Here is a 25,649-nt window from a genome sequence, read left to right as displayed (position 1 = left end):
AAAAAAAAAAGAAAAAAAAAATTACATTTATTTAACCTTTATTTACCCAGGCAAGCAAGTAAGAACCAATTCTTATTTTATTTATTGTCAAAAGTATGCATGTTGGTTTAATTCAACAACAAGAGATATGTAATGTTAATTTTTACTTTTTTAATTATCATATTTTGCACAGATAATGCTTACATTTAGAAAGCCTTTTGAATGCATCCAGTGAAATTATTAATTACCTGAAATTATTCAGTTTTTTTGGGGGGAAACCCTGCATATATCGGTATCGGTTGATATCGGTATCGGTATCGAAATTAAGAGTTGGACAATATCGGAATATCGGTATCGGTAAAAAAGCCAATATCGAGCATCCCTAATTTGAATGAATGGAGTTGGACTTAGGTAATAGCAGAGCCCTTTAAGTAAGAGTTGCGACACGCTTTGATCTCGCCGACAGGATATCACGTGGTTCACGTAGCTACCTGTAGTTCCAATTTGACCTTCCTGTCTACTTGATATCAGCGGGACAGAACGGCAGAACTAATTACTACTACTGTTACAGCAATTTTTGGTACTTATTAATACAATGTGCATTGATCACTGTTGCGATATATCATTTACATATCTGCTACTTTAATATTTACATTATATCACTAGGCGATGACGGCAATTTCGAACGTTAAATGCTAAATGTTACACAATCAAGCATCATTGTATTAATCAGCCCACATTATATGTGGGCTATTTATATTCAATATATATAATAGCATTTCAGGTGAGTGGCAGAGAGACTTGTGCTTCTACACATCCTAATGCTATCTATAGTATAAGTATAGTATAAGACATTCATACATGCACATGTGAAAATGCAGTGAATATCATATCAAGCTGTTTACTCTGCATTTCTTAGCATTTACATTTCATACTGTAACCATTGATACTACTCAATTAAGCCAAGAAAGAAGTTTGGTCAACAGTACAAAATATACAAAGCAACCAATTGCATTCCACACATTTTTTATTATTATAGGCCTATAATATGTCCAATGTCCATGTAGAGGTCCAGTCTTCCACTCCTGTTGTTTGTAGTGCTAGGGCCTTTCTGTCACGACTGCTGCTCACCACAGACTGGACACATGCACATCATTATAGTGGTAATTTATCCTAGAAAACAAAACAGGGAGATAGAGAGTTATGGAGTTGCTCATGCACTCTACAACAACACACATCTTGTATCTTCTCATCTCTAACATTTCCATTCCACAGCATGCAAGCATCCTGCTTCAAGAGGTGTATGATTGTGTATGTGACAATAAAACTATTTGATTTCAATATTTTAGAGGGTTTAGAGTTCACCCACCAGTTTCTGCTGTGGGAAACTTGATATTTTAGTATACATATTTTGCTTGCTTAATCATAACATCTAACTTTTATAGATCAACGTCTTACCATGGTCGGCTGTTCAGCATTCGGGTGCACCAATCGGTCAGAGAAAGGGATCCGTATGTATGGGTTCCCAAAGGACACAGACCGGAGAAGAAAATGGTTGGCCAAAGTCAGCAGAAGCAACCTGACCATCACACGAAATTACAATAGTAGAAAACTGTGTGCGGTAAGTTACATTTCTACTCCACATTTGGACATTTCACTTGTGGATTAAGGTTCAATTTATTTTACTGTAATATGTACATGACTACAATGAAATTGTGATTAGCAATTATGGGGTAAAGTCTGGAATTATTCTGCAGGCACATTTTGAGGGAGAACAGTTCACAGCAAACAGAAAAGGCCATCTGAAATTGAAGGCTGATGCTGTTCCGACACTATTTGTGCATCGCCCGAGACCCAAGAGGAGGAAGGGTCCCACTGTGAGAACCCCAGAACCTCCAGCACATATTCATACAGTGGCCAGTGACCACACATATTGTGCTCAAATTAACTTTGGTATGAATAAACGTGAAGTTATAATTTATATAATATTTCTAATTTCAATGACTAGCCTACACAGTACACCCTCACTGACAATGCCATGTCATCATTTCAGATATTGAGGCAGGGAGGGAAAATGAGGGAAGAGAGGGCAATGAAGGTGAAGACTGTGAGGAGATTGATGAGAGGGCCATACCAGGAGCCAATGAGCCAGAAACCAGTGTGCAGCGTCCAAGTGAACCAGGAGCCAGTGAGAAAGACCTGAGGGTTGAGTTAGAAAGAAAAATAAATCAGTTAGAGGCAGCCCTAAAAAGACAAAAAAGAATGAATGTGGTCCTACGGGGAAAAAAAATTGTCATGGAAAAGAAATTTGCTGGAATTTTTTCAAAAGATCAGATTAAAGCGATTGGTATGAAGAGCAAGAGGGGCATGAGATGGGGAAATGACATAATTAAAAAGGCCATAAAAATCCGTTTTGCCACAGGCTCAACAGGCTACAGGCTGCTTCAGGAGATGGAGATTCCTCTCCCCGACATCAGAACCCTGCAAAGGAGACTGCAGCATATAAAGATGGAACCAGGAATATTAGGGGAGGTGTTTGACATACTGAAGCTGAAAGTAGATGGCCTGACAGAGATGGAGAGGGAGTGTGTGCTGACTCTGGACGAGATGTCAATCACACCCAGCGTGGAGCTGCATCTGGGGACAGGGAAACTTTATGGGGACGTGACGTTACCCGGCCACACAGGAGAGGCAACACATGCGTGTGTTTTTATGTTGTCAGGGACCACGACACGCTGGAAACAAGTAGTGGCTTACCACTACAGTGGCAATTCCACTAATGGAGCAATTTATAAACCCATCATTCTGGACATTATTGACAGAGCAGCTTCCATAGGGCTACATGTAATTAATGTCACCACAGACATGGGCAGCCCTAATCTGGCAATGTGGAAGGCCTTTGGAGTGAACCAAAACAAAACGTTTGTCCCACATCCAGCAAGACCAGACAGGAGGCTATATTTCATGCCAGATGTCCCACATCTGGTGAAGAACCTGAAGAGTGCCCTGGTCCGTGGACAGATGTTTACAATTCCACCACATATGGTGGAGAAGGAGAACCTCTCATCCAATGAGGTTTCAATTAGTCCATTGAACGATTTGGTGAATTTTCAAGAGGGGTTGGTATTGAAAATTGCTCCAAACCTCTCACGTAAAACCCTTCAGCCCAGTCATTTCGACAAGATGAAGGTGGGCCCTGCGTTGAATGTCTTCAGCAAGGCAACAAGTGCCGGCCTGAAATACATGGTGGAGCGGGAACAACGACCCCCCTCTTACCAGACAACAGCATGGTTCCTGGAGCAGGTGGACCATTGGTTTGACCTCATGTCCTCTCGCCACCCAGTAATGGCACTGAGCAGGCACAAGATGGAGGAATACCAAAAGGCCATCAGTTTCCTCCAGGACACGGTCCAACTGTTCCGTGGGCTGAAGATTGGACAACCGGCTAGATGGAAGCCTGTGCAAACAGGGATTGTGATGGCAACATCAACAATACTATCAATCCAAGAAGACATGCTGGCCCAGGGACACTTGTTTGTGATGACCAGCAGGTTTACCCAAGACTGTCTTGAAAATCTATTCAGCTGCATAAGACAGAGGAATCCAGTCCCAACTCCAGTGGAGTCTCAGCAGGCACTGAAATCAATATCAGTTGGGCAGTTTCTTGCAACAGTCAAATCAGGAAGCTATCAGGAGGATGACAACAGCCTTTTGGCAGACTTCCTGGACGCAAAGGAGACATTTCCCAGTCCTGTTCTCAGAATAGAAGATCTGATGGAGTGCAGCCCTGCACCTGACCCCACAAAAACCGAGACCTGTGCTCTCTACCATCTTACGGGCTACATTGTGAAGAAAGTGATCAGTTATTCCAACATTTGTGCTGAATGCCAAAATGCAATTAAGTACAATGATGAGAGTCCTGAAGGAGAGCACAGTATTTTACTGAAGCTGAAGGAATTCAAACCAGGTGCACTTTGTCGGCCGTCACAAGAGGCCTTTGTTCTAGTCCGGCAAATCGAGGAGCTGTTCCGAAACAAGACCAGTGCCGCCCTCATGAAGCTCCCAAATGCCATGGATTTGCTGGAGAGAGAGGCTAAGCTGTTAGACAGCAGACTACCCTCATGCCATGATGTACAAAAGAAAATAACCAACAGATACATCAGGCTGAGGTTGAGAATCGCAGCAAAGCACATCCGGGCTGAAAGAAAAACAGTGCTGTCTGACGATGGGCATCTTGGGAGTAAAAGCCAGACAAAAAGGGCAAAGAAGGACCAGCAAAGCCAAGCAACATCTAGGCCTACAACAAGCAGGCCCCCAACAAACACCTTGATCGTTGCCATGGACGTGTTTGGTCTGACCGTTGCTCCTACAAATGTCCCACCACCTAGCGTGGCTGTCCATCGCCCCACCAGCCTCTCCATCGCTTCTACACAAATGGTAAGTCAATATATAAATTGAATATGAATTAAATCATTTGTGAACATTATTTCAGACAATAACGTTGCACCTTATTTAATATTACAGGCTCTCCATCGTCCCACCAGCCTCCTCATCGCTCCACCAGCCTCTCCATCCCTCCACCAGTCTCTCCATCCCTCCACTAGCCTCTCCATCGCTTCTACACAAATGGTAAGTCAATATATAAATTTAATATGAATTAAATCATTTGTGAACATTATTTCAGACAATAACGTTGCACCTTATTTAATATTACAGGCTCTCCATCGTCTCCCCAGAGTCTCCATCGCTTCTACACAAATGGTAAGTCAATATATAAATGTAATATGAATTAAATCATTTGTGAAAATTATTTCAGACAATAACGTTGCACCTTATTTAATATTACAGGCTCTCCATCGTCCCACCAGCCTCCTCATCGCTCCACCAGCCTCTCCATCCCTCCACCAGTCTCTCCATCCCTCCACCAGCCTCTCCATCCCTCCACCAGCCTCTCCATCCCTCCACCAGCCTCTCCATCCCAACAGACAGACCCTCCCCACTGATCCAGGGACTGTAGCCAGACCCTGTTCAATCCCACGCCTATAGATTGTGGGCCACGCATATATTTATTTATATATACTGTATTTCAGAATAAGGGAAAATATGTTTAATATGCCCTTGTGCCATGAGATAAAATGTCGCTCAACACAAAATTGTATTAGATTAGATTAAAATGCATTGTCATTATACAGCACAAGTACAGTACAACGGAAATAAGTTTGGCATCCAACCGGAGTGCAAATATAGCAGTAAAGTGCAATAGCAATATTCAATGTACAGGTGATTAGATTGGATACAAAATATATAAAGAGTACTACTGAGTAATGTATACGGTATTTACAGCATTATTGATATCATACAGAGTTGTATGGGTTATATGCAGGTGTAGTAGTAATATGGTAGGCATATTCACCTTATCAGTCTTCTAGTTGAACCTGGAATGATGTGACAAATAAACCTCTTGATTCTTGGTTTGCAGATTGCAGAATGGGTACAGTACAATACATACAATTGTTAAGGGGATGCAGACCAGAGAAAGACTTTCGTCTTGTTTACATCAGGGTCCCCCATTTTCAATTCATCAGGAAATATATGACACACACGACATACAGATAGTCAGTACTGCTACATCTATACATTTATGACATACCAGATTTGCAAATACAGTACTGTTTGTGATACAAAAAGTGTCCAGAAAAAGTGTATATACATTTAACGTTACATATACATGGTAACGTTATCTAACTGCATTTATAATCTAACAAGCTATTAACTTATGATAAACATAAACTAAAGATTGCTACATAAAATACCACTATTGACTACATCCATGAGTGGTCTGCTAATGCGTTAAAATGTAAAAAAAAAATGCAGTAAGTAAGTAAAGTAAAGTAAACTTACGAGCGAGTGCCGCCTCGGCAACAATGAAATGAATGGCGATGAGCTGAGAGCTTGAACTACGGACCCGCCCTGAGGCGCTTTACTTCCGCATTCCACGATAACAACGAAAGTGGGTCGGAGTGGCGCAACTCTTAATTAAAGGGCTCTGCTATTACCCAGAGCCGTATAATTAAGAGTTCCGCCACTCCGACCCACCTTGGTTGTTATCGTGGAATGCGGAAGTAAAGCGCCTCAGGGGGGGTCCGTAGTTCAAGCTCTCAGCTCATCGCCATTCATTTCATTGTTGCCGAGCGGCACTCGCTGGTAAGTTTACTTTACTTTACTTACTTACTGCATTTTTTTTTACATTTTAACGCATTAGCAGACCACTCATGGATGTAGTCAATAGTGGTATTTTATGTAGCAATCTTTAGTTTATGTTTATCATAAGTTAATAGCTTGTTAGATTCTAAATGCAGTTAGATAACGTTACCATGTATATGTAACGTTAAATGTATATACACTCTTTTTCTGGACACTTTTTGTATCACAAACAGTACTGTATTTGCAAATCTGGTATGTCATAAATGTATAGATGTAGCAGTAGGCCTACTGTATATCTGTATGTCGTGTGTGTCATATATTTCCTGATGAATTGAAAATGGGGGACCCTGATGTAAACAAGACGAAAGTCTTTCTCTGGTCTGCATCCCCGTAACAATTGTATGTATTGAGCTGTACTGTACTGTACCCATTCTGCAATCTGCAAACCAAGAATCAAGAGGTTTATTTGTCACATCATTCCAGGTTCAACTAGAAGACTGATAAGGTGAATATGCCTACCATATTACTACTACACCTGCATATAACCCATACAACTCTGTATGATATCAATAATGCTGTAAATACCGTATACATATATTTATATTTACCGTATATATATTTATACACATTTGTCGGTATATACCTGCATATAATCCTTTTTTCATACCTGTAGTTACTATATCTATATCTGTATCTGTACATATCCCTTACGTACTCTTACTAGTTACACTGCTGGCCAGTATGACTTACTACCATAGTGTCTTTAAACCTGTATCACTGTAGATAATAATACTATAACACCGTACATACTGTACATCTGGTTATAATTATTACTCAGTAGTACTCTTTATATATTTTGTATCCAGTCTAATCACCTGTACATTGAATATTGCTATTGCACTTTACTGCTATATTTGCACTCCGGTTGGATGCCAAACTTATTTCCGTTGTACTGTACTTGTGCTGTATAATGACAATGCATTTTAATCTAATCTAATACAATTTTGTGTTGAGCGACATTTTATCTCATGGCACAAGGGCACATTAAACATATTTTCCCTTATTCTGAAATACAGTATATATAAATAAATATATATATATATACTGAAAATATATATGTTTTATATATATGTTTTTTTTTTGATAGATTAGAAGATAACCATTTGCATTCGAGGCACAAATGTCTCTGACTTCTTTCCATGTGCAAGCCTGCCAAGATAACTCAAATCTCTGCAGGCTTTCTGGATTAAAGGGGTTAATTACATACGGATCCCTTTCTCTGACCGATTGGTGCACCCGAATGCTGCACAGCCGACCATGGTAAGACGTTGATCTATAAAAGTTAGATGTTATGATTAAGCAAGCAAAATATGTATACTAAAATATCAAGTTTCCCACAGCAGAAACTGGTGGGTGAACTCTAAACCCTCTAAAATATTGAAATCAAATAGAGTTTTATTGTCACATACACAATCATACACCTCTTGAAGCAGGATGCTTGCATGCTGTGGAATGGAAATGTTAGAGATGAGAAGAGACACAAGGTGTGTGTTGTTGTAGAGTGCATGAGCAACTCCATAACTCTATCTCCCTGTTTTGTTTTCTAGGATAAATTACCACTATAATGACGTGCATGTGTCCAGTCTGAGGTGAGCAGCAGTCGTGACAGAAAGGCCCTAGCACTACCAACAACAGGAGTGGAAGACTGGACCTTTACCCTCTACCTGGACATATTATAGGCCTATAATAATAAAAAAATGTGTGGAATGCAATTGCTTGCCTTGTATTTTTTCTACTGTTGACCAAACTTCTTTCTTGGCTTAATTGAGTAGTATATCAATGGTTACAGTATGAAATGTAAATGCTAAGAAATGCAGAGTAAACAGCTTGAGATATGCTATTCACTGCATTTTCACATGTGCATGTATGAATGTCTTATAGATAGCATTAGGATGTGTAGAAGCACAAGTCTCTCTGCCACTCCCCTGAAATGCTATTATATATATTGAATATAAATAGCCCACATATAATGTGGGCTGATTAATACAATGATGCTTGATTGTGTAACAACTGGTGATATGGCTAATGTAAAATAAGTCAGCTAGCACAGCTAGCATTTAACGTTCGAAATTGCCGTCATCGCCTAGTGATATAATGTAAATATTAAAGTAGCAGATATGTAAATGATATATCGCAACAGTGATCAATGCACATTGTATTAATACGTACCAAAAATTGCTGTAACAGTAGTAGCAGAGCCGTATAATTAGTTCTGCCGTTCTGTCCCGCTGAAATTAAATAAGAACAACAGGAAGGCCAAATTGGAACTACAGGTAGATACGTGAACCACGTGATATCCTGTCGGCGAGATCAAAGCGTGTCGTAACTCTTATTAAAGGACTCTGGGTAATAGGTGCATCTCGCCCCGCCCCTATGGCCCCGCCCACCTGCTGTTCCCGCGGGGCCACGCCCCCTGATGGGTGCTCATTAAAGCAGCTGTGATTGTCTGTTTCGCCCCAAACTCCAAACACGCACATCTTCCCGGACAGCAGCTGACTGTGAGTTATTAATATTATTATTGTACACTTTTATTCTGCCTTTACGTTTCAAGGACTTTGTTGCGTAACGTGTTTCTCACAAGTTTCTGCACAATTTCCCCACTTTTCCCATCTTTACACAAACGACCAAACCAGATGATTCCTGAGCGAGAACTCAACTGTCCCCGTTTGATGATCTGAGAGTTGAAACGTTCTCCGTTCCTGAGTCCAGACTGACGTTAGATCTTTAGCAGCAGCCAGCCAGCGTTTGGAGATGAGAAATAATAAACTGTCAACTTTTATAACATGGTCACAAAACACGGGGCGATCATCATCTTGGTTGAATGACTGAACTGAATCGATATGCATTCCTACACTGGAGCTTTACATACTGCTCTGAGTTCTCCGGTCTAGAGAATCCATACACTTTGCTTGTGGTTAGATTTGTCAAGTCAATGATTGATTGATTGAAAACTTTAACAGATTGCAGAATGGGTACAGTACGGCTCAATACACACAACTGTTAAGGGGATGCAGACCAGAGAGACTTTCGTCTTGTTTACATCAGGGTCCCCCATTCTCAATTAATAATGATCACACGGATGCATATGAAAAGTAAGCGGCTATGTTGATGACAAATGTTGTTGAAATGATGGGGAAATTACAAACTGAATGCTGAATAGGAGGAGCACGGCATATCGGGTCAGATAGTAGTGAGACGCTGCCCTCTAGTGGCCGGATATAAACCCTTCAGTTGACTAAACGAGGTCGTCAATATGTTGTGCAGGACTGTTTAAAATTAAGTAAAGGTCAATCAATTTGCTCTTGGTTTCCTGCTGGGAAGGAGTGCAGGCTGAGCAGGTTAGTTAGGTTAGTTGTAACGTTAGTTTAGGTTCGTGTTAACGTTAGATAATGTACAAAATAAACGTTTTCCGCTGCTATAAACGTTGCACTTTTATTTTGAAAACCCCAGAAAGGATGAATGAATGAATGAATGAATGAGAACTTTATTTAACAGATTGCAGAATGGGTACAATACAGTACGGCTCAATACACACAATTGTTAAGGGGATGCAGACCTGAGAAAGACGTTAGTCTTGTTTCCATCAGGGTCCCCCATTTTCAATTCATATAGACATTTATGGCATAGGGACATAGGTATTTAGTACTGATACATTTGTGACATAAACTATATTCAAATATACAGTACTGTTACCCCTAGATCCTGACAGAGTATATACATATGATGGGGAGGGGACTGTACATTAGGAGGGGGTGGGTGGGTGGGAGAGAAATATACATACGGCGGGGAGGGGATATATACATGCGGTGGGGAGGAGACTGTCTATTAGGAGGTGGTGGGGGTTTTGGGCATTTACGGTGGCCAGTTTCGAATAAAAAAATCAATAATTTTTTATTTCTCCACGCGGTAAATACACGGGTCACAACATGTTTACATGAACGTTTTGGAGTTGTATTTAGAGTGTATTTGGTGACTGTATACACTCTAAAGGAACATCAGGCTATTGTCCCCCCCCCCACTTCCAGTGATTAAGCTAAGCTACGCTAACGGAGCGACAGTTCCCAAAGCTAAATGCTCGCACGGAGACAAAAAAGCCAAGGTATGAATCTTCTTGTCTAACTCCAGGGAAGATGTTAAATAAGCTAATTTCCCAAAATGTTGGAGTTTTCCTTTAAGAAATAAGTTAAAGTTGATGAGTACTATATACAATAATATACAGTTATGTTTTTTTTAAAGTTACCTTTTTGTGGTGTGTGTGTTCATGTGTGCTTGAGTTGTGTGTGGAGAGATCAGTGTTCTGATGGCCTGGGGGAAGAAGCTGAGTCGGAGTCTGTTCTTGCTGCATGTATGCGGAGGCGCTTGCCTGACCGCAGCAGCTTGAACAGGCTATTGTTGGGGTGGTGAGCCTCCTCTACCAGAAGCTGGGACACAAGTAGGCCTATATCTCTCATCTCCAGTAGGCTAGCCTATAGCTCCCATCTCCAGTAGGCTAGCCTATAGCTCCCATCTCCAGTAGGCTAGCCTATAGCTCCCATCTCCAGTAGGCTAGCCTATAGCTCCCATCTCCAGTAGTCCAGCCTATAGCTCCCACCTCCAGTAGGCTAGCCTATAGCTCCCATCTCCAGTAGGCTAGCCTATAGCTCCCATCTCCAGTAGGCCAGCCTATAGCTCCCATCTCCAGTAGGCTAGCCTATAGCTCCCATCTCCAGTAGGCTAGCCTATAGCTCCCATCTCCAGTAGGCTAGCCTATAGCTCCCACCTCCAGTAGGCTAGCCTATAGCTCATCTCCAGTAGGCCAGCCTATAGCTCCCATCTCCAGTAGGCCAGCCTATAGCTCCCACCTCCAGTAGGCTAGCCTAGCCTATAGCTCCCATCTCCAGTAGGCTAGCCTATAGCTCCCATCTCCAGTAGGCTAGCCTATAGCTCCCATCTCCAGTAGGCTAGCCTATAGCTCCCATATCCAGTAGGCTAGCCTATAGCTCCCACCTCCAGTAGGCCAGCCTATAGCTCCCACCTCCAGTAGGCTAGCCTATAGCTCCCACCTCCAGTAGGCTAGCCTAGCCCTCCCACCTCCAGTAGGCTAGCCTAGCCCTCCCATCTCCAGTAGCCTAGCTTAGATCTCCCACCTCCAGTAGGCCAGCCTATAGCTCCCATCTCCAGTAGGCTAGCCTATAGCTCCCACCTCCAGTAGGCTAGCCTATAGCTCCCATCTCCAGTAGGCTAGCCTATAGCTCCCATCTCCAGTAGGCTAGCTTATAGCTCCCACCTCCAGTAGGCTAGCCTATAGCTCCCATCTCCAGTAGGCTAGCCTATAGCTCCCATCTCCAGTAGGCTAGCCTATAGCTCCCATCTCCAGTAGTCCAGCCTATAGCTCTCACCTCCAGTAGACCAGCCTATAGCTCCCATCTCCAGTAGGCTAGCCTATAGCTCCCATCTCCAGTAGTCCAGCCTATAGCTCTCACCTCCAGTAGGCCAGCCTATAGCTCCCATCTCCAGTAGACTAGCCTATAGCTCCCATCTCCAGTAGGCTAGCCTATAGCTCCCATCTCCAGTAGGCTAGCCTATAGCTCCCATCTCCAGTAGGCTAGCCTATAGCTCCCACCTCCAGTAGGCTAGCCTATAGCTCCCACCTCCAGTAGGCTAGCCTATAGCTCCCACCTCCAGTAGGCCAGCCTATAGCTCCCATCTCCAGTAGGCTAGCCTATAGCTCCCACCTCCAGTAGGCTAGCCTATAGCTCCCACCTCCAGTAGGCTAGCCTATAGCTCCCATCTCCAGTAGTCCAGCCTATAGCTCTCATCTCCAGTAGGCTAGCCTATAGCTCCCATCTCCAGTAGGCTAGCCTATAGCTCCCATCTCCAGTAGGCTAGCCTATAGCTCCCACCTCCAGTAGGCTAGCCTATAGCTCCCACCTCCAGTAGGCTAGCCTATAGCTCCCATCTCCAGTAGGCCAGCCTATAGCTCTCATCTCCAGTAGGCTAGCCTATAGCTCCCATCTCCAGTAGGCTAGCCTATAGCTTCCATCTCCAGTAGTCCAGCCTATAGCTCTCATCTCCAGTAGTCCAGCCTATAGCTCTCATCTCCAGTAGGCTAGCCTATAGCTCCCACCTCCAGTAGGCTAGCCTATAGCTCCCACCTCCAGTAGGCTAGCCTATAGCTCCCATCTCCAGTAGGCTAGCCTATAGCTCCCACCTCCAGTAGGCTAGCCTATAGCTCCCATCTCCAGTAGGCCAGCCTATAGCTCCCATCTCCAGTAGGCTAGCCTATAGCTCCCATCTCCAGTAGGCTAGCCTATAGCTCCCATCTCCAGTAGGCTAGCCTATAGCTCCCATCTCCAGTAGGCTAGCCTATAGCTCCCATCTCCAGTAGGCTAGCCTATAGCTCCCATCTCCAGTAGGCTAGCCTATAGCTCCCATCTCCAGTAGGCTAGCCTATAGCTCCCATCTCCAGTAGGCCAGCCTATAGCTCCCATCTCCAGTAGGCTAGCCTATAGCTCTCATCTCCAGTAGGCTAGCCTATAGCTCCCATCTCCAGTAGGCTAGCCTATAGCTCTCATCTCCAGTAGGATAGCCTATAGCTCCCATCTCCAGTAGGCCAGCCTATAGCTCCCACCTCCAGTAGGATAGCCTATAGCTCCCACCTCCAGTAGGCTAGCCTATAGCTCCCATCTCCAGTAGGCTAGCCTATAGCTCCCATCTCCAGTAGGCTAGCCTATAGCTCCCACCTCCAGTAGGCTAGCCTATAGCTCATCTCCAGTAGGCCAGCCTATAGCTCATCTCCAGTAGGCTAGCCTAGCCCTCCCATCTCCAGTAGGCCAGCCTAGCGCTCCCATCTCCAGTAGGCTAGCCTATAGCTCTCATCTCCAGTAGGCTAGCCTATAGCTCTCATCTCCAGTAGGCTAGCCTATAGCTCCCATCTCCAGTAGGCTAGCCTATAGCTTCCATCTCCAGTAGTCCAGCCTATAGCTCTCATCTCCAGTAGGCCAGCCTATAGCTCCCATCTCCAGTAGGCTAGCCTATAGCTCCCACCTCCAGTAGTCTAGCCTATAGCTCCCACCTCCAGTAGGCTAGCCTATAGCTCCCATCTCCAGTAGACTAGCCTAGCCCTCCCACCTCCAGTAGGCTAGCCTATAGCTCCCATCTCCAGTAGTCCAGCCTATAGCTCCCATCTCCAGTAGTCCAGCCTATAGCTCCCACCTCCAGTAGGCTAGCCTATAGCTCCCATCTCCAGTAGGCTAGCCTATAGCTCCCATCTCCAGTAGGCTAGCCTATAGCTCTCATCTCCAGTAGGCTAGCCTATAGCTCCCACCTCCAGTAGACTAGCCTATAGCTCCCACCTCCAGTAGGCTAGCCTATAGCTCCCATCTCCAGTAGACTAGCCTATAGCTCCCATCTCCAGTAGGCTAGCCTATAGCTCCCATCTCCAGTAGGCTAGCCTATAGCTCCCATCTCCAGTAGGCTAGCCTATAGCTCCCATCTCCAGTAGGCTAGCCTATAGCTCCCACCTCCAGTAGACTAGCCTATAGCTCCCACCTCCAGTAGGCTAGCCTATAGCTCCCATCTCCAGTAGGCTAGCCTATAGCTCGCATCTCCAGTAGGCCAGCCTATAGCTCCCATCTCCAGTAGGCCAGCCTATAGCTCCCATCTCCAGTAGGCTAGCCTATAGCTCCCATCTCCAGTAGGCTAGCCTATAGCTCCCATCTCCAGTAGGCTAGCCTATAGCTCCCATCTCCAGTAGGCTAGCCTATAGCTCCCATCTCCAGTAGGCTAGCCTATAGCTCCCATCTCCAGTAGGCTAGCCTATAGCTCCCACCTCCAGTAGGCTAGCCTATAGCTCCCACCTCCAGTAGGCTAGCCTATAGCTCCCACCTCCAGTAGGCTAGCCTATAGCTCCCACCTCCAGTAGGCTAGCCTAGATCTCCCACATCCAGTAGGCTAGCCTATAGCTCCCACCTCCAGTAGGCTAGCCTATAGCTCCCACCTCCAGTAGGCTAGCCTATAGCTCCCACCTCCAGTAGGCTAGCCTATAGCTCCCATCTCCAGTAGGCTAGCCTATAGCTCCCATCTCCAGTAGGCTAGCCTATAGCTCCCATCTCCAGTAGGCTAGCCTATAGCTCCCATCTCCAGTAGGCTAGCCTATAGCTCCCATCTCCAGTAGGCTAGCCTATAGCTCCCACCTCCAGTAGGCTAGCCTATAGCTCCCACCTCCAGTAGGCTAGCCTATAGCTCCCACCTCCAGTAGGCTAGCCTATAGCTCCCACCTCCAGTAGGCTAGCCTATAGCTCCCACCTCCAGTAGGCTAGCCTATAGCTCTCATCTCCAGTAGGCTAGCCTATAGCTCCCACCTCCAGTAGGCTAGCTTAGCCCTCCCATCTCCAGTAGGCTAGCTTAGCCCTCCCATCTCCAGTAGGCTAGCTTAGCCCTCCCATCTCCAGTAGGCTAGCCTATAGCTCCCACCTCCAGTAGGCTAGCCTATAGCTCCCACCTCCAGTAGGCTAGCTTAGCCCTCCCATCTCCAGTAGACTAGCCTATAGCTCTCATCTCCAGTAGGCTAGCTTAGATCTCCCATCTCCAGTAGGCTAGGAATCTGGAGCTGGAGACACACTCAACGTCTGTCCTGTTGATACAGATGGGGGGGGGGGTGTGCAATGCATGCCTACTTTGGTCTTTTCTAAGTCCACAATGAGCTCCTTGGTGTTGAAGGCGGCACACCGTGATAACTTGCTTTATTGATTTCCCCAAGGGGATAAATAAAGGAATATCTTATCTTACACCACACTCCATGTAGACAGACTAGGGGTGGACGGTATAAACGGTATACGGTATAAACGGTATTAATTTGCTCTACGGTATGGATTTTGACTATACCGTGTAACCGGTAGAGCAGCTCTAAAATAGCAATGACGTCATGTAACCACAGCGCGACTATTTCAATCTCATTTGCCCCTAAAAATAGATAGAATTAGTCATAGATAATAGATATGTGCAAACTGGAAAAAGTTATTTAGGAGGCTTCGCGCAGTGGGCCTGTCAACACGCAATTGTCATTTCATAATAAACACATATCACCACGGCGCACAGCAAGTTTCAATTTCAGTTCCTGGCATTTTTAACCAGTGGAGAAAGGTAAGAGATGTCCCTATCGTTTTTCTTATATGAATTATTCTACGTCAATAAAACATACCTGGTGATCAACTACAGTTTGCTGTAAACATTATGATATGCGTGTAGTGTTATGATAACGACGGCTGCAGCGGGAGCCGGGAGGACGGCTGCAGGCAGCAGTGGATTTGCGAATAGCATGCAGCTGCAGAGCCGCAGAGCCAGCGGCGCTTTCAGGTCAGGTCCGCTCAACAGCACCCCCCCACCCAACGGCTGAAAGCTGTGACCAGACCTGAAAGCGCCGCTGGCTCTGCGGCTCTATATGCCTCTAGCAAAATCCAGCATCCAGCCCGGCTGTTTGCAATGGGAGCAGCACGGACTCGGGACTTATTTTATTTGGAATATAATGACTTTATACGCAAAAGTAGCCTAGTTTTAAGTTAAAATATTATAAATCTACATGCCTTGAGGATGTCATTCTTTATATAGCCTGCCTATCAGGCAAAAAAAATTATTCTAACGGAAACACTGATACCGTGATATATACCGTTACCGTCTATGCTTCAAATTATACAGTGATATAAATTTTAGACCATACCGTCCACCCCTAAGACAGACTATCATTTTTGATGAGACCCACCATTATGTCGTCTGCGAACTTGGTATTGGAGCCATGTAGAGGAGAGGGCTCAACGCATTCCCCCGTGGGATGTGGTTGGTGAGGGTGGAGGTGAGATTGCCATGCTGGGGTCTGTGTTGATTAGGAGGTCAAGTATCCAGTTGCAGACGGAGGGGTTGATGTCGAGGTCCTTGGTTTCCACGAGGTCACCATGCTTGGCGGAGTTGATGGTATTGATTGCTGAGCTAAAGTCGATGAGCAGCATTCTCACCTGGTTGTTGCGGTCATGCAGGTGGGAGAGGGATCTAACCGCAGTGGTGGAAGAAGTACACCAACGGCTCCTTTTCACAGGGTTCCCACAGGTCCAATAAGAAGTATTACATTTTGAGACCCATGTTATTTCTCATTTCAGAATCTGAATCAGAATAGTCTTTATTGCCAGTGTACTTTTCACATACAAGGAATTTGCTTAGTTTGGACTTTACTGGTGCGACATTCGCATTGGACAGACAGATCACAGATGATACAATAAAGTGGTGGCGTAAAATGAAATATGAGCTAAGTTAAGCACAATAGAATACTATATTTATGAAATAAATATAGTTGAATACAATGATGGGATATAAACTAAATAAAATATAGCTCAATAGATAGATAATACAATTATTATAAGTATAAAATGGGAGTAGGCCAGGGCTGTGCAACTGGGCAGATGTGGTCAATTATACAATTATATACACTAACTTAGAATGAAGTAACAATACAGTGGGCAAGTATATAGTCCAGTAGGGTGTGTTAGTGTAACACAGTGGGGGGGTGTCAGTGAGGGTCCCGAGTCTTGTTGATGAGGCTCACTGCAGAGGGGAAGAAACTGTTCTTGTGGCGTGAGGTTTTGGCCCTGATGGACCACAGCCTCCTGCCAGAGGGGAGTGACTCCAACAGGTTGTGACCGGGGTGGTAGGGGTCGGAGGGGAGTGTCTCCAACAGCTTGTGACCGGGGTGGTAGGGGTCGGCCACAATCTTACCTGCCCGCTTCCGAGTTCTGGAGGCGTACAGGTCCTGGAGTGAGGTTCCGATGACCTTTCTGTATCGTGTTTAATAACTAATGCAGAATCAGTCCCCACCCCGCACAATACATTTATAATATATATATATATATACAGTATTGCATTATACTCAAACTTGTCTTAAATTGAACTAGTTGAAACCGGCAGGAACCCTGTGTTGGATCACTATTATTCACTGTTTGCAACCCTTAGTCAAGTCAAGAGTTTTATTTGTCACGGCATACAAGCATACAGTGAAATGCGGGTGGTCATGCCTGCAGCGATTGTGCAATAATACAAGTAATAAGACATAGAATAAGACATAACGGGTATAATGTACATAAAGTTTACAAAAAGCATGGTAAAGACATGCTAAGGTCCTCCGGTGTATTAGTGCAATACAGTGTTGGCTACGGATGAGGCACTGTTTGCAACCCTTATGAAACACTAGCGACCATAATGCCCGCTGCATAACTAGGGATGAAGTTTTACTGCCCCGATCCAAGCCATTTAATATTGCCGATACAGAGTATTTACTATTTTCCTACATAATATAGCAGCACAGTGCAGACTATGTATATTAAAGTTAGTAAAACCATTTCAATGTAGGTAAGATGAGACGTTAGTGATGTCATCAAGACTAATCCTGCTGCTCCATAGAGGGTGAATAATGGAACAATTCGATGGGCACTTTGACGGAACAGAACCCACATGGTGACTTACTGGGATAAAAGTACATTTTCTGATTCCGATCTGTCGAGTTTTATTTATATAGCACATTTCCAGACAGCGGCAGCTGGCACCAAAGTGCTTCACAGGCAAGTTGATAAAAACAAAATAATGTGATGCAAGATATAAGATTAAAAACATAATAAAGCAATGAAAGTAATAAAAACAAAATAATATGATGCAAGATATAAGATTAAAAACATAGTAAAGCAATGAAAGTAATAAAAACAGGTAGGGCACAGTAAAACAAAGAGGATAGAAGGGCCAGGGGTCTAGTAGTGATTAAGTGGGGGGGAAGGCCAAGGAGAACAGGTAGGTTTTTAAAAGTGATTTAAAAGCCTGCACGGTCTGGGCGGTCCGTACGCTGAGGGGGAGGCTGTTCCACAATCTAGGCGCTGTGGTGGAGAAAGTTCTGTCTCCCCTAGTCTTGAGCCTAGTTCTAGGCACCACCAGTAGCAGCTGGTCAGCTGATCTGAGGGATCGGTGGGGGGTGTGGCGGTGCAGGAGTTCGGACAGATAGGGAGGAGCCGTGCCATTTAGTGATTTAAAAACATTTAGGTCTAATTTAAAATCGATCCTAAAGCAGCCAGTGGAGCGAGGCCAAGACTGGGCTGATATGTTCATGTTTTTTTGTTTTGGTGAGGAGGCACGCGGCTGCGTTCTGCACCAGTTGTAGGCGGCGGAGCAAGGATTTGTTGATGCCCGTGTAAAGGCCCGCCCGTGTAATAGGCTGTAAGCCCTAGAAGTCAGTAAAACTCAATTGTAGGCACGATGGCCTAGAGAGGTAAAGCTAGAAATAAAACAATAAAATCATCTTCTCCTTCTATGTAATAGAGACAGACTTTAGGTTATAGCTCAAACTAAATCCACAAATTCGGTCATTAGTTCATCGAGAGTGTCACTTGATGACGTCTCAAATTCAAGTGTTTAGTCTCTGATTTCCGGCGTAAGTAGTAGCCAGTTGTCACGGATCGTTGCAAATGGCACAACGTAGTCGGCGAGGGTCACGGCGTGATTAAGAGCAACATTATCCTGTGGTATACTATTCATTAACATGTCCCTTTGTCCCCCCCCCCCGTCCACGCCCGCTGTAATGTTACAACGCGATCAAGATCACCATGGAGTCTCGCTACGCCCACCTGCGCCAGCGGGACAGCAGCATGAGCATGCTGAGGGCCAAGATGTCCCGTAGGAGGTCCCAGACCCAGAAAGAGAACCGGCACCGGGCCGTGAACAGCCGCCGGCAGCTGGGCGAGCTTGTGGAGCTGGAGTGCTCCTCTCACAACGTCTCCTCCGTGATGGCGGTCAACGTGTCCGCCGTGCAGGAACCCCCCCCCCCCGGTCAATGTCACGAAGGACGCCATGACCCTTGTCCCCCTGTCCCCCGTCCTCACCCGCACTATGACCAGAGCCAAGGAGGTGAGGAAGCGCTTTGTTCCAAAGTCGGGGATGCTGCTGACCTATCGCAAACCCTGCCCTCTTTTCTTGATCCGCCAATCACAGCTGTTGCTTTCCGAAAGCAACGGTAACCGACGACAACAGCTGTGATTGGAGGAGGCCGGCGTTTGAGAGGGGTCCGTTTCACCGCTGATACAGATTCTCTCTGAGACCCGAACTTGGGAAGTATTGGCTGATACAGTAATCTCATCCATTACTCATTGGACGATAAACATTGCAATATAATCAATCGGAGAGATCTAACACGGTTCAATGTGTGCAAAAATCAAGCCACTTTCATTTCATGTTTCACATAATCTATTGGTATCCGATTTTTTGTATTGGGGGAAGTCTCGTATACAATACCCTGTTTGATTCTTGTATCTGCCCTATATGATAACGAGTAACTAACCCCTAATTCAAAGAGCCCTGTGACCAAAGGGATTTGCTTATTGCGTTTGTCCTGAAATCCTTCCATGGAGCCTTCCCTCTTGGCTTCACTTTGACTGAATCGGTCCATGGATTTGTATCCAATGTTGTCTTTTTCTTCCTCATGGGACAACTATGAAAACAGCTCAGAGCACCAGAGTAACCCGCTCTATGAAACCGCAACAGCAGAAGGTATTTTCATTCTAAATCCTCCCAACATCTTGTGTCCACTTCTCATCGTGATTTCGTTGCATACAATCTTGAATCGTACTTATTTTCCCTCACATCTCCTCACAGCCTCCAGTGGAGCAGCAGCGAAGCGTGGCCGTGAGGAAAGGTAAATTGATGTTCATGATGTTTTCTCTTCCTCCTCCTTCACGCCTGTCCAGGGCCGGGCTTCACAAAGACATCACGCGCTGTGGGGATTCGCCGATACCGATTACGAGTCCAGTGTCTGTCGAGTACCAATCTGATCCATAGCTTATATAACCGTATAGAGTTGGACCATAAGTTTGCACCACTGGACAAAAAGATATAATAGAAATGTCTCCCATTAGAGCAATCTAACGTGCTCGACTATGTAAAAAATGCTTTGATTTCTGACATCGTTGTCTTTTGTTTCTGATTTTAGTATCGGGGAATTGCTCCAATACCATATTTTAGCCTGGTATCGGTCTATGGGTATCGGTGCATCCCTAGTACTTAGCACTTTAAGGAACATTGTCCAGTTACTTAAAAAGTGTGAAAGCTCCTGATCTTGATGCCGATTGACTTTTTTTGTTAACTAAAAAACCTTCCCTCTTTTTGTTGCGACATCATATCGTCCTGCAGTTGAGCCAGCTGTAGGTACCAGGACCGCCCGAGCCGCTGTGGTCCAGCCCCCTCCAGCACGGGCCACTACCAGAGGAAGAGTTGCTATAGGTAACTAGTGAGTGCCACATCTCAGGATTCCCTCCTGTCCTAGAACTCTGGGCATGTTGTGGAGCTCTTGGGAGGTGCAGTATACGTGACTTCTAGGGGGCCGAGCTTCGGGGCCGAGATTCGATTTTAATTCGAAGCTTCGAGATTAAAAAAAAAATAATAATCTCTCTTTCTCCGATTTTTCTCTTTTCTCCCCGTCCCAATTTAGTCATTGTGCCAATCCCCCCCCCCCCCCCCCCTACCTGGTTGTTGTGCGCATGTTCTCCTACTGGTCGGTACAAGGGAACCCTGAAGTATCCGCATGCTTCCTCCAACACGTGCGGCGACAGCCAGTGACTCTTTTTTCACCTGGCAGCGAGGGCTTTCATTGGTGAAGCGTAACGCGTCGGAGGTCACGCTGCCTTCCTCAAGTCCTGCCTCCGCTGAGCAGGCGCCCAGACCTGACCTGTAGGCGTCGCTGTTCACAACGCCAGTTTCCCACCCATGGCTTCCCTCCCCCTAACCCAGCCAAACGAGTTAGTATAGCGATCAGCCCAAGCCAAGGCAATGCTGACTCTGGGAGTCGAGACCGCAGCCTCTTGCATTGGTGACGAGCGCAATCTCCGCTACGCCACCTGACTGCTTAGTTTATTTTCATTTTGTAATAAATCTTTTTATGTTGTGGGACTTGTACAGCACTTTGTTCAACTTTGTCAGTGCTGTAAAGTTTAAACCTTTTTAAATCTTAGACAAACTAAACACTTTGCTTTCATGAAATATTGTAAGCCGTCATTTGAGGCTTTATAAAAGCAGCACAATGAACACAAATCTGTCAGTGCCGAGTCCGACCTCATCTTGAATAACAAACGGCATTGCTTGTTGTAGTTAACAGAGTTGATTTGCACACACAAAAAATAAAAATTTATTTAAATTTTTTTATAATTGAATTTTATTTTCATATTCGAATGCCATGCCCATCGAATGAAGCTTCGAAGTATTTAAGACAGCCCTACATTAAACATAAATGACAGTCACGGTCACCATTTCAAAGTGAGTTTATTTATTTTGTGACAATAGCCAAACAAATGCACTTGCCTAGAACTCTGGGAATGCACTGGATATATATACATACTATACATGACTTCCATCAGATGGCTATCAGTCGCTGTCCTGGACCCGAGTCCTACAACACTGGCTCCAATGTAGTCAGGGAAAGGCCTACAACTTGGAAAACCTGCTGTGTTACGTTTTGTACTAATAACAAACCGCAAGTTTTATATAATACCAGCTGATGCATCACGGAGGAAAAAGTGGCTGGCGGCTAACGTTTGGCTAACTCCCTCTGGTGTCGTGGTAGCTACATGCTAAGCTAACGTTAATTAGATCATATCGAACCGATAGGAGCTTATCTTATCTAATCTTACGTGGTGGTACCACATGTGCCACTACCCGATCAAACAGCCACGTAAGATTAGATAAGATAAGCTCCTATCTGTTCGATATGATATAATTAACGTTAGCTCAGCATGTAGCTATTTGTCTAGGTTAACGTTAGCTGCCAGACACTTTTTCCTCTGTGATGGTATAAAACTTGCGATTTGGATTTCTGTTTTTGTCAGTACAACGTGTAACACGGCAGCTCTTTGGCATTGTGAAGGACTGAAGAAAATTCCGCTTGATTGTTTTTAATTTGCCGCTTTAACGATCCGTTTCTCCACTAAATGAAGCGTACACAATGTACCAGGCGGGGCAGTTTCCCCCCACGCTGCAGTTACCTAGCAACAACAGACAGGAAGTTGACTTCGAGAATGTGTTGTCTTTTATTCCAACAGAAGCAAGAGTCACCAGGAGCAGCTTTAATAACAAAGCAGCGCCCCCATCTGGCAGAGTGAAGACCAACAAAGGTATTGTCTCTTAGCAACCCAACGGCTTGGACATGTACCTGTCACAAACCTTTAGTTTTGACATGGTGTCCCATCAATTGACATATCTCAAGTCTCACCCCTCTTTTATTGTTCCTCCAGTCCCTCAAAGCAACAGTTGTGATTGGAGGATCAAGAAAAGAGGGCGGTACTTGAGACGGGTCAATTTCACTCTCCCTGAATGAACACTTTTTTATTTGACTAACTGTTTTTATTTATTATTCAGGGGCTAAAGTTCAACCTGCCGTGCCAAAGGTGAGAACTTTCAGTTTCTCTGTTTTATACCCAGTGCAGTGGTCCTATAGCTGGTAACTCAAGGTAAACTCACGTCTGGCGTTTGTCCCCCTCGCTCTAGGAGCCGGAGCAGATGGCCCGTCCCATCAGCCCAACACCCCGTGCGGAGGAGGAGGAGGAGGAGGAGGATCCTGCCCCAGCAGAGACGCTCCCTTCGGAGGATCCCGTGGCTCCCGCCTCCTCCTTCGCTCCCCAGGGCTTCGTCTTCCAGGCTCCCACCGTTCTCTCCGGTCTTCCTTCCTTCAAGTTTGACCCTCTCACTCCCCGCTCCACGGAGTCCTTCCTCTCACCGAGGTGTGTAGTCTTTCCTTACGTCCATTTTGACCTTTGATTATTTAACTAGAGTTGTTTCCTGTTCAAACCCTGGCCTCCTTCTCTTCCCTGCAGCTATAAGCTATACGGGCTACTAGAGCTAGAAGAGCTATGAGCTGTATGAGCTATACGAGCTGTATGAGCTATACAAGCTGTATGAGCTATAAGAGCTGTATGAGCTATAAGAGCTGTATGAGCTATGAGCTATAAGAGCTGTATGAGCTATAAGAGCTGTATGAGCTATAAGAGCTGTATGAGCTATAAGAGCTGTATGAGCTATAAGAGCTGTATGAGCTATAAGAGCTGTATGAGCTATACGAGCTGTATGAGCTAGAAGAGCTATGAGCTACAGATGTGGGACTGGAAAACGAGGCGTCTCCCGCCGGTAGCAAGCTAGATGCCGGTGGTTGACGCAAGATGACGTCTTTTGACGCTGCTCTGCCTGGTTCAACCAGTAGGGGGAGTCGAGTTACACGGTGGAGAGAGGGAGCTATTCTACAATTGTGTGTGCATGCAACACTAGTCTTGGACATATTATTTTGCAATGTAATGCTTTTCTGTAGATTATTTGACTGTCATTGGTACAGTAATGGTGTGGTATTTTCGATTAACGTGCGTTTTTTATGGATAATCATCTAGATACTCAGATACAGTGCAGTATTATTCTTTATGAGACAACCCAACGTGCTGGCACCGAAGACCCGCCCCTACTCTGCCTCTGATTCGCAGAATGTGGCTCTAGTTAGGCTCTGGTTGGGGGAAATGTAACTGGCCCGTCGATTATTGTGATCAGGCTGTCCTGTGGATTTCAGCTGTCGCTGTACTGAATTTACTGGTAAGTTAACTTAGGTTTAACGTTAGTTTGTTTACTGCAGTTAGGTCAGAATGACAATCAACTAAGGTAACGTTACAGTAGCAACTGCTCAAATAAAGCTGTATCCACATTGCTGTCAAGTTAACGTTATGGTCTCTCGAAAATTGAATGCGACCTCAAGGCTTTTCAACACTGGCCGCGTAATATTAGCTAACGTTCATTTAGCAGGATGTAATGTGTAACGTTTAATCAACGTGAAATGGCCCTGAATACATCATATAATGTGTTTCCCAGCTGCTTATATTGTAAGTGTATGCCCAAAAATATATATCACTATGAATTGAAAATGGGGGACCCTGATGTAAACAAGACGAAAGTCTTTCTCTGGTCTGCATCCCCTTAACAATTGTGTGTATTGAGCTGTACTGTATTGTACCCATTCTGCAATCTGTTAATGACATTTACATATCTGTAGATACTATATCTATATCTGTACATCCCTTACCTACTCTTACTAGTTACGCTGCTGGCCAGTATGACCACTACCATAGTGTCTTTATACCTGTATCACTGTACATATTAATACTATATCTATATCTGTACATATCTCTTACCTACTCTTACTAGTTACGCTGCTGGCCAGTATGACTTACTACCATAGTGTCTTTATACCTGTATCACTGTACATATTAATACTATAACTATATCTGTACATATCTCTTACCTACTCTTACTAGTTACGCTGCTGGCCAGTATGACCACTACCATAGTGTCTTTATACCTGTATCACTGTATATATTAATACTATATCTATATCTGTACATATCTCTTACCTACTCTTACTAGTTACGCTGCTGGCCAGTATGCCTTACTACCATAGTGTCTTTATACCTGTATCACTGTACATATTAATACTATAACTATATCTGTACATATCTCTTACCTACTCTTACTAGTTACGCTGCTGGCCAGTATGACCACTACCATAGTGTCTTTATACCTGTATCACTGTACATATTAATACTATAACTATATCTGTACATATCTCTTACCTACTCTTACTAGTTACGCTGCTGGCCAGTATGACCACTACCATAGTGTCTTTATACCTGTATCACTGTACATATTAATACTATAACTATATCTGTACATATCTCTTACTAGTTACACTGAATACAGTAAGCTAAAGACCCAGGAGATGATCGTGGACTACAGGAGGAAGAAGACCGACATACAGCCCCTGTACATCGACGGGGGATGCGTGGAGAGAGTCTCTGTTGTTGTTTTAAATTTTAGCTGAGTTTAGTGCACATATTGATGACAGTCTCCCTTGCCCCCCCCCCCCACGCACACACAACATTAAGGGATAGTGCAATTATCTTTTATACCCCCCTGTTTATGTTAATGTTATTTATGCCTTACTCCTGTTTTTATATTTAATACTGTGTTTAGGACTGTTTTTATATTTTTACTAGCACCTAGGGCTGTATTTTAAATTTCGTTGTAACAACTGTAACAATGACAATAAAGATCTATTCTATTCTATTAGCGGCCTGCTCATGGCTCTCCAGATGGGATGGTGTCTGATGACTGAAATAAAATGTCCCTATAGGCCGTAAAGTGAAGGCTGTATCATTTCACCCTGTTCCCACCTCGGCGGACTACACAATTTTCACTCTGGGTGCAAGATGTATTGGTGTTAGGGATGCTCGATATTGGCTTTTTTACCCATACCGATATACCGATATTGTCCAACTCTTAATTTTTGATACCGATATCAACCGATACCGATATATGCAGGGTTC

General features: G+C 44.5%; 1 protein-coding gene and 2 long non-coding RNA genes across 5 annotated transcripts; 2 read left to right on the top strand and 1 right to left on the bottom strand.

Moving 5' to 3' along the window:
* Positions 1–996: 996 nt before the first annotated feature.
* LOC311235046 lies at positions 997–4,927 on the bottom strand. 2 transcript variants are annotated; one of them, XR_014620122.1, is made up of 4 exons: positions 4,811–4,927; positions 4,487–4,597; positions 1,438–2,178; positions 997–1,152 (listed from the first exon to the last, which is right to left on the bottom strand). It is a non-coding gene; the product is annotated as an uncharacterized lncRNA (long non-coding RNA). The 2 variants fall into 2 exon arrangements; XR_014620123.1 differs by lacking the exon at positions 4,811–4,927 and adding an exon at positions 4,679–4,715.
* A 1,128-nt stretch (positions 4,928–6,055) lies between these two features.
* Positions 6,056–7,945, top strand: LOC311235057. Of its 2 annotated transcripts, none has more exons than XR_014620124.1 (4): positions 6,056–6,183; positions 6,667–6,688; positions 7,420–7,503; positions 7,791–7,945. It is a non-coding gene; the product is annotated as an uncharacterized lncRNA (long non-coding RNA). The 2 variants fall into 2 exon arrangements; XR_014620125.1 differs by having other exon boundaries at positions 7,331–7,503.
* Positions 7,946–8,719: 774 nt separating this feature from the next.
* Positions 8,720–25,316, top strand: LOC311222680 (uncharacterized protein). The gene is made up of 9 exons (XM_084307283.1): positions 8,720–8,741; positions 18,849–19,155; positions 19,748–19,794; positions 19,900–19,939; positions 20,434–20,523; positions 22,335–22,406; positions 22,651–22,679; positions 22,780–23,012; positions 25,009–25,316. Exons 2-9 carry the CDS (start codon positions 18,855–18,857, stop codon positions 25,142–25,144), a joined length of 948 nt encoding a protein of 315 aa, XP_084163409.1. The 5' UTR covers positions 8,720–8,741; positions 18,849–18,854; the 3' UTR covers positions 25,145–25,316.
* The last annotated feature ends 333 nt before the right edge of the window (positions 25,317–25,649 follow it).

Source organism: Notolepis coatsorum (genome assembly GCF_963971535.1).
Source record: "Notolepis coatsorum genome assembly, chromosome: 1".
NCBI classification, from domain to species: domain Eukaryota; kingdom Metazoa; phylum Chordata; class Actinopteri; order Aulopiformes; family Paralepididae; genus Notolepis; species Notolepis coatsorum.
This window is presented reverse-complemented; position numbering and strand designations above follow the sequence as displayed.

Coding starts and splice junctions, on each gene's coding strand:
- LOC311222680 (XM_084307283.1), top strand. CDS start 18,855: ATGGAGTCTCGCTACGCCCACCTGCGCCAGCGGGACAGCAGCATGAGC. Junction 19,940..20,433: donor AAGCGTGGCCGTGAGGAAAG/GTAAATTGATGT, acceptor ATCGTCCTGCAG/TTGAGCCAGCTGTAGGTACC. Junction 22,407..22,650: donor CAGAGTGAAGACCAACAAAG/GTATTGTCTCTT, acceptor TTTATTATTCAG/GGGCTAAAGTTCAACCTGCC.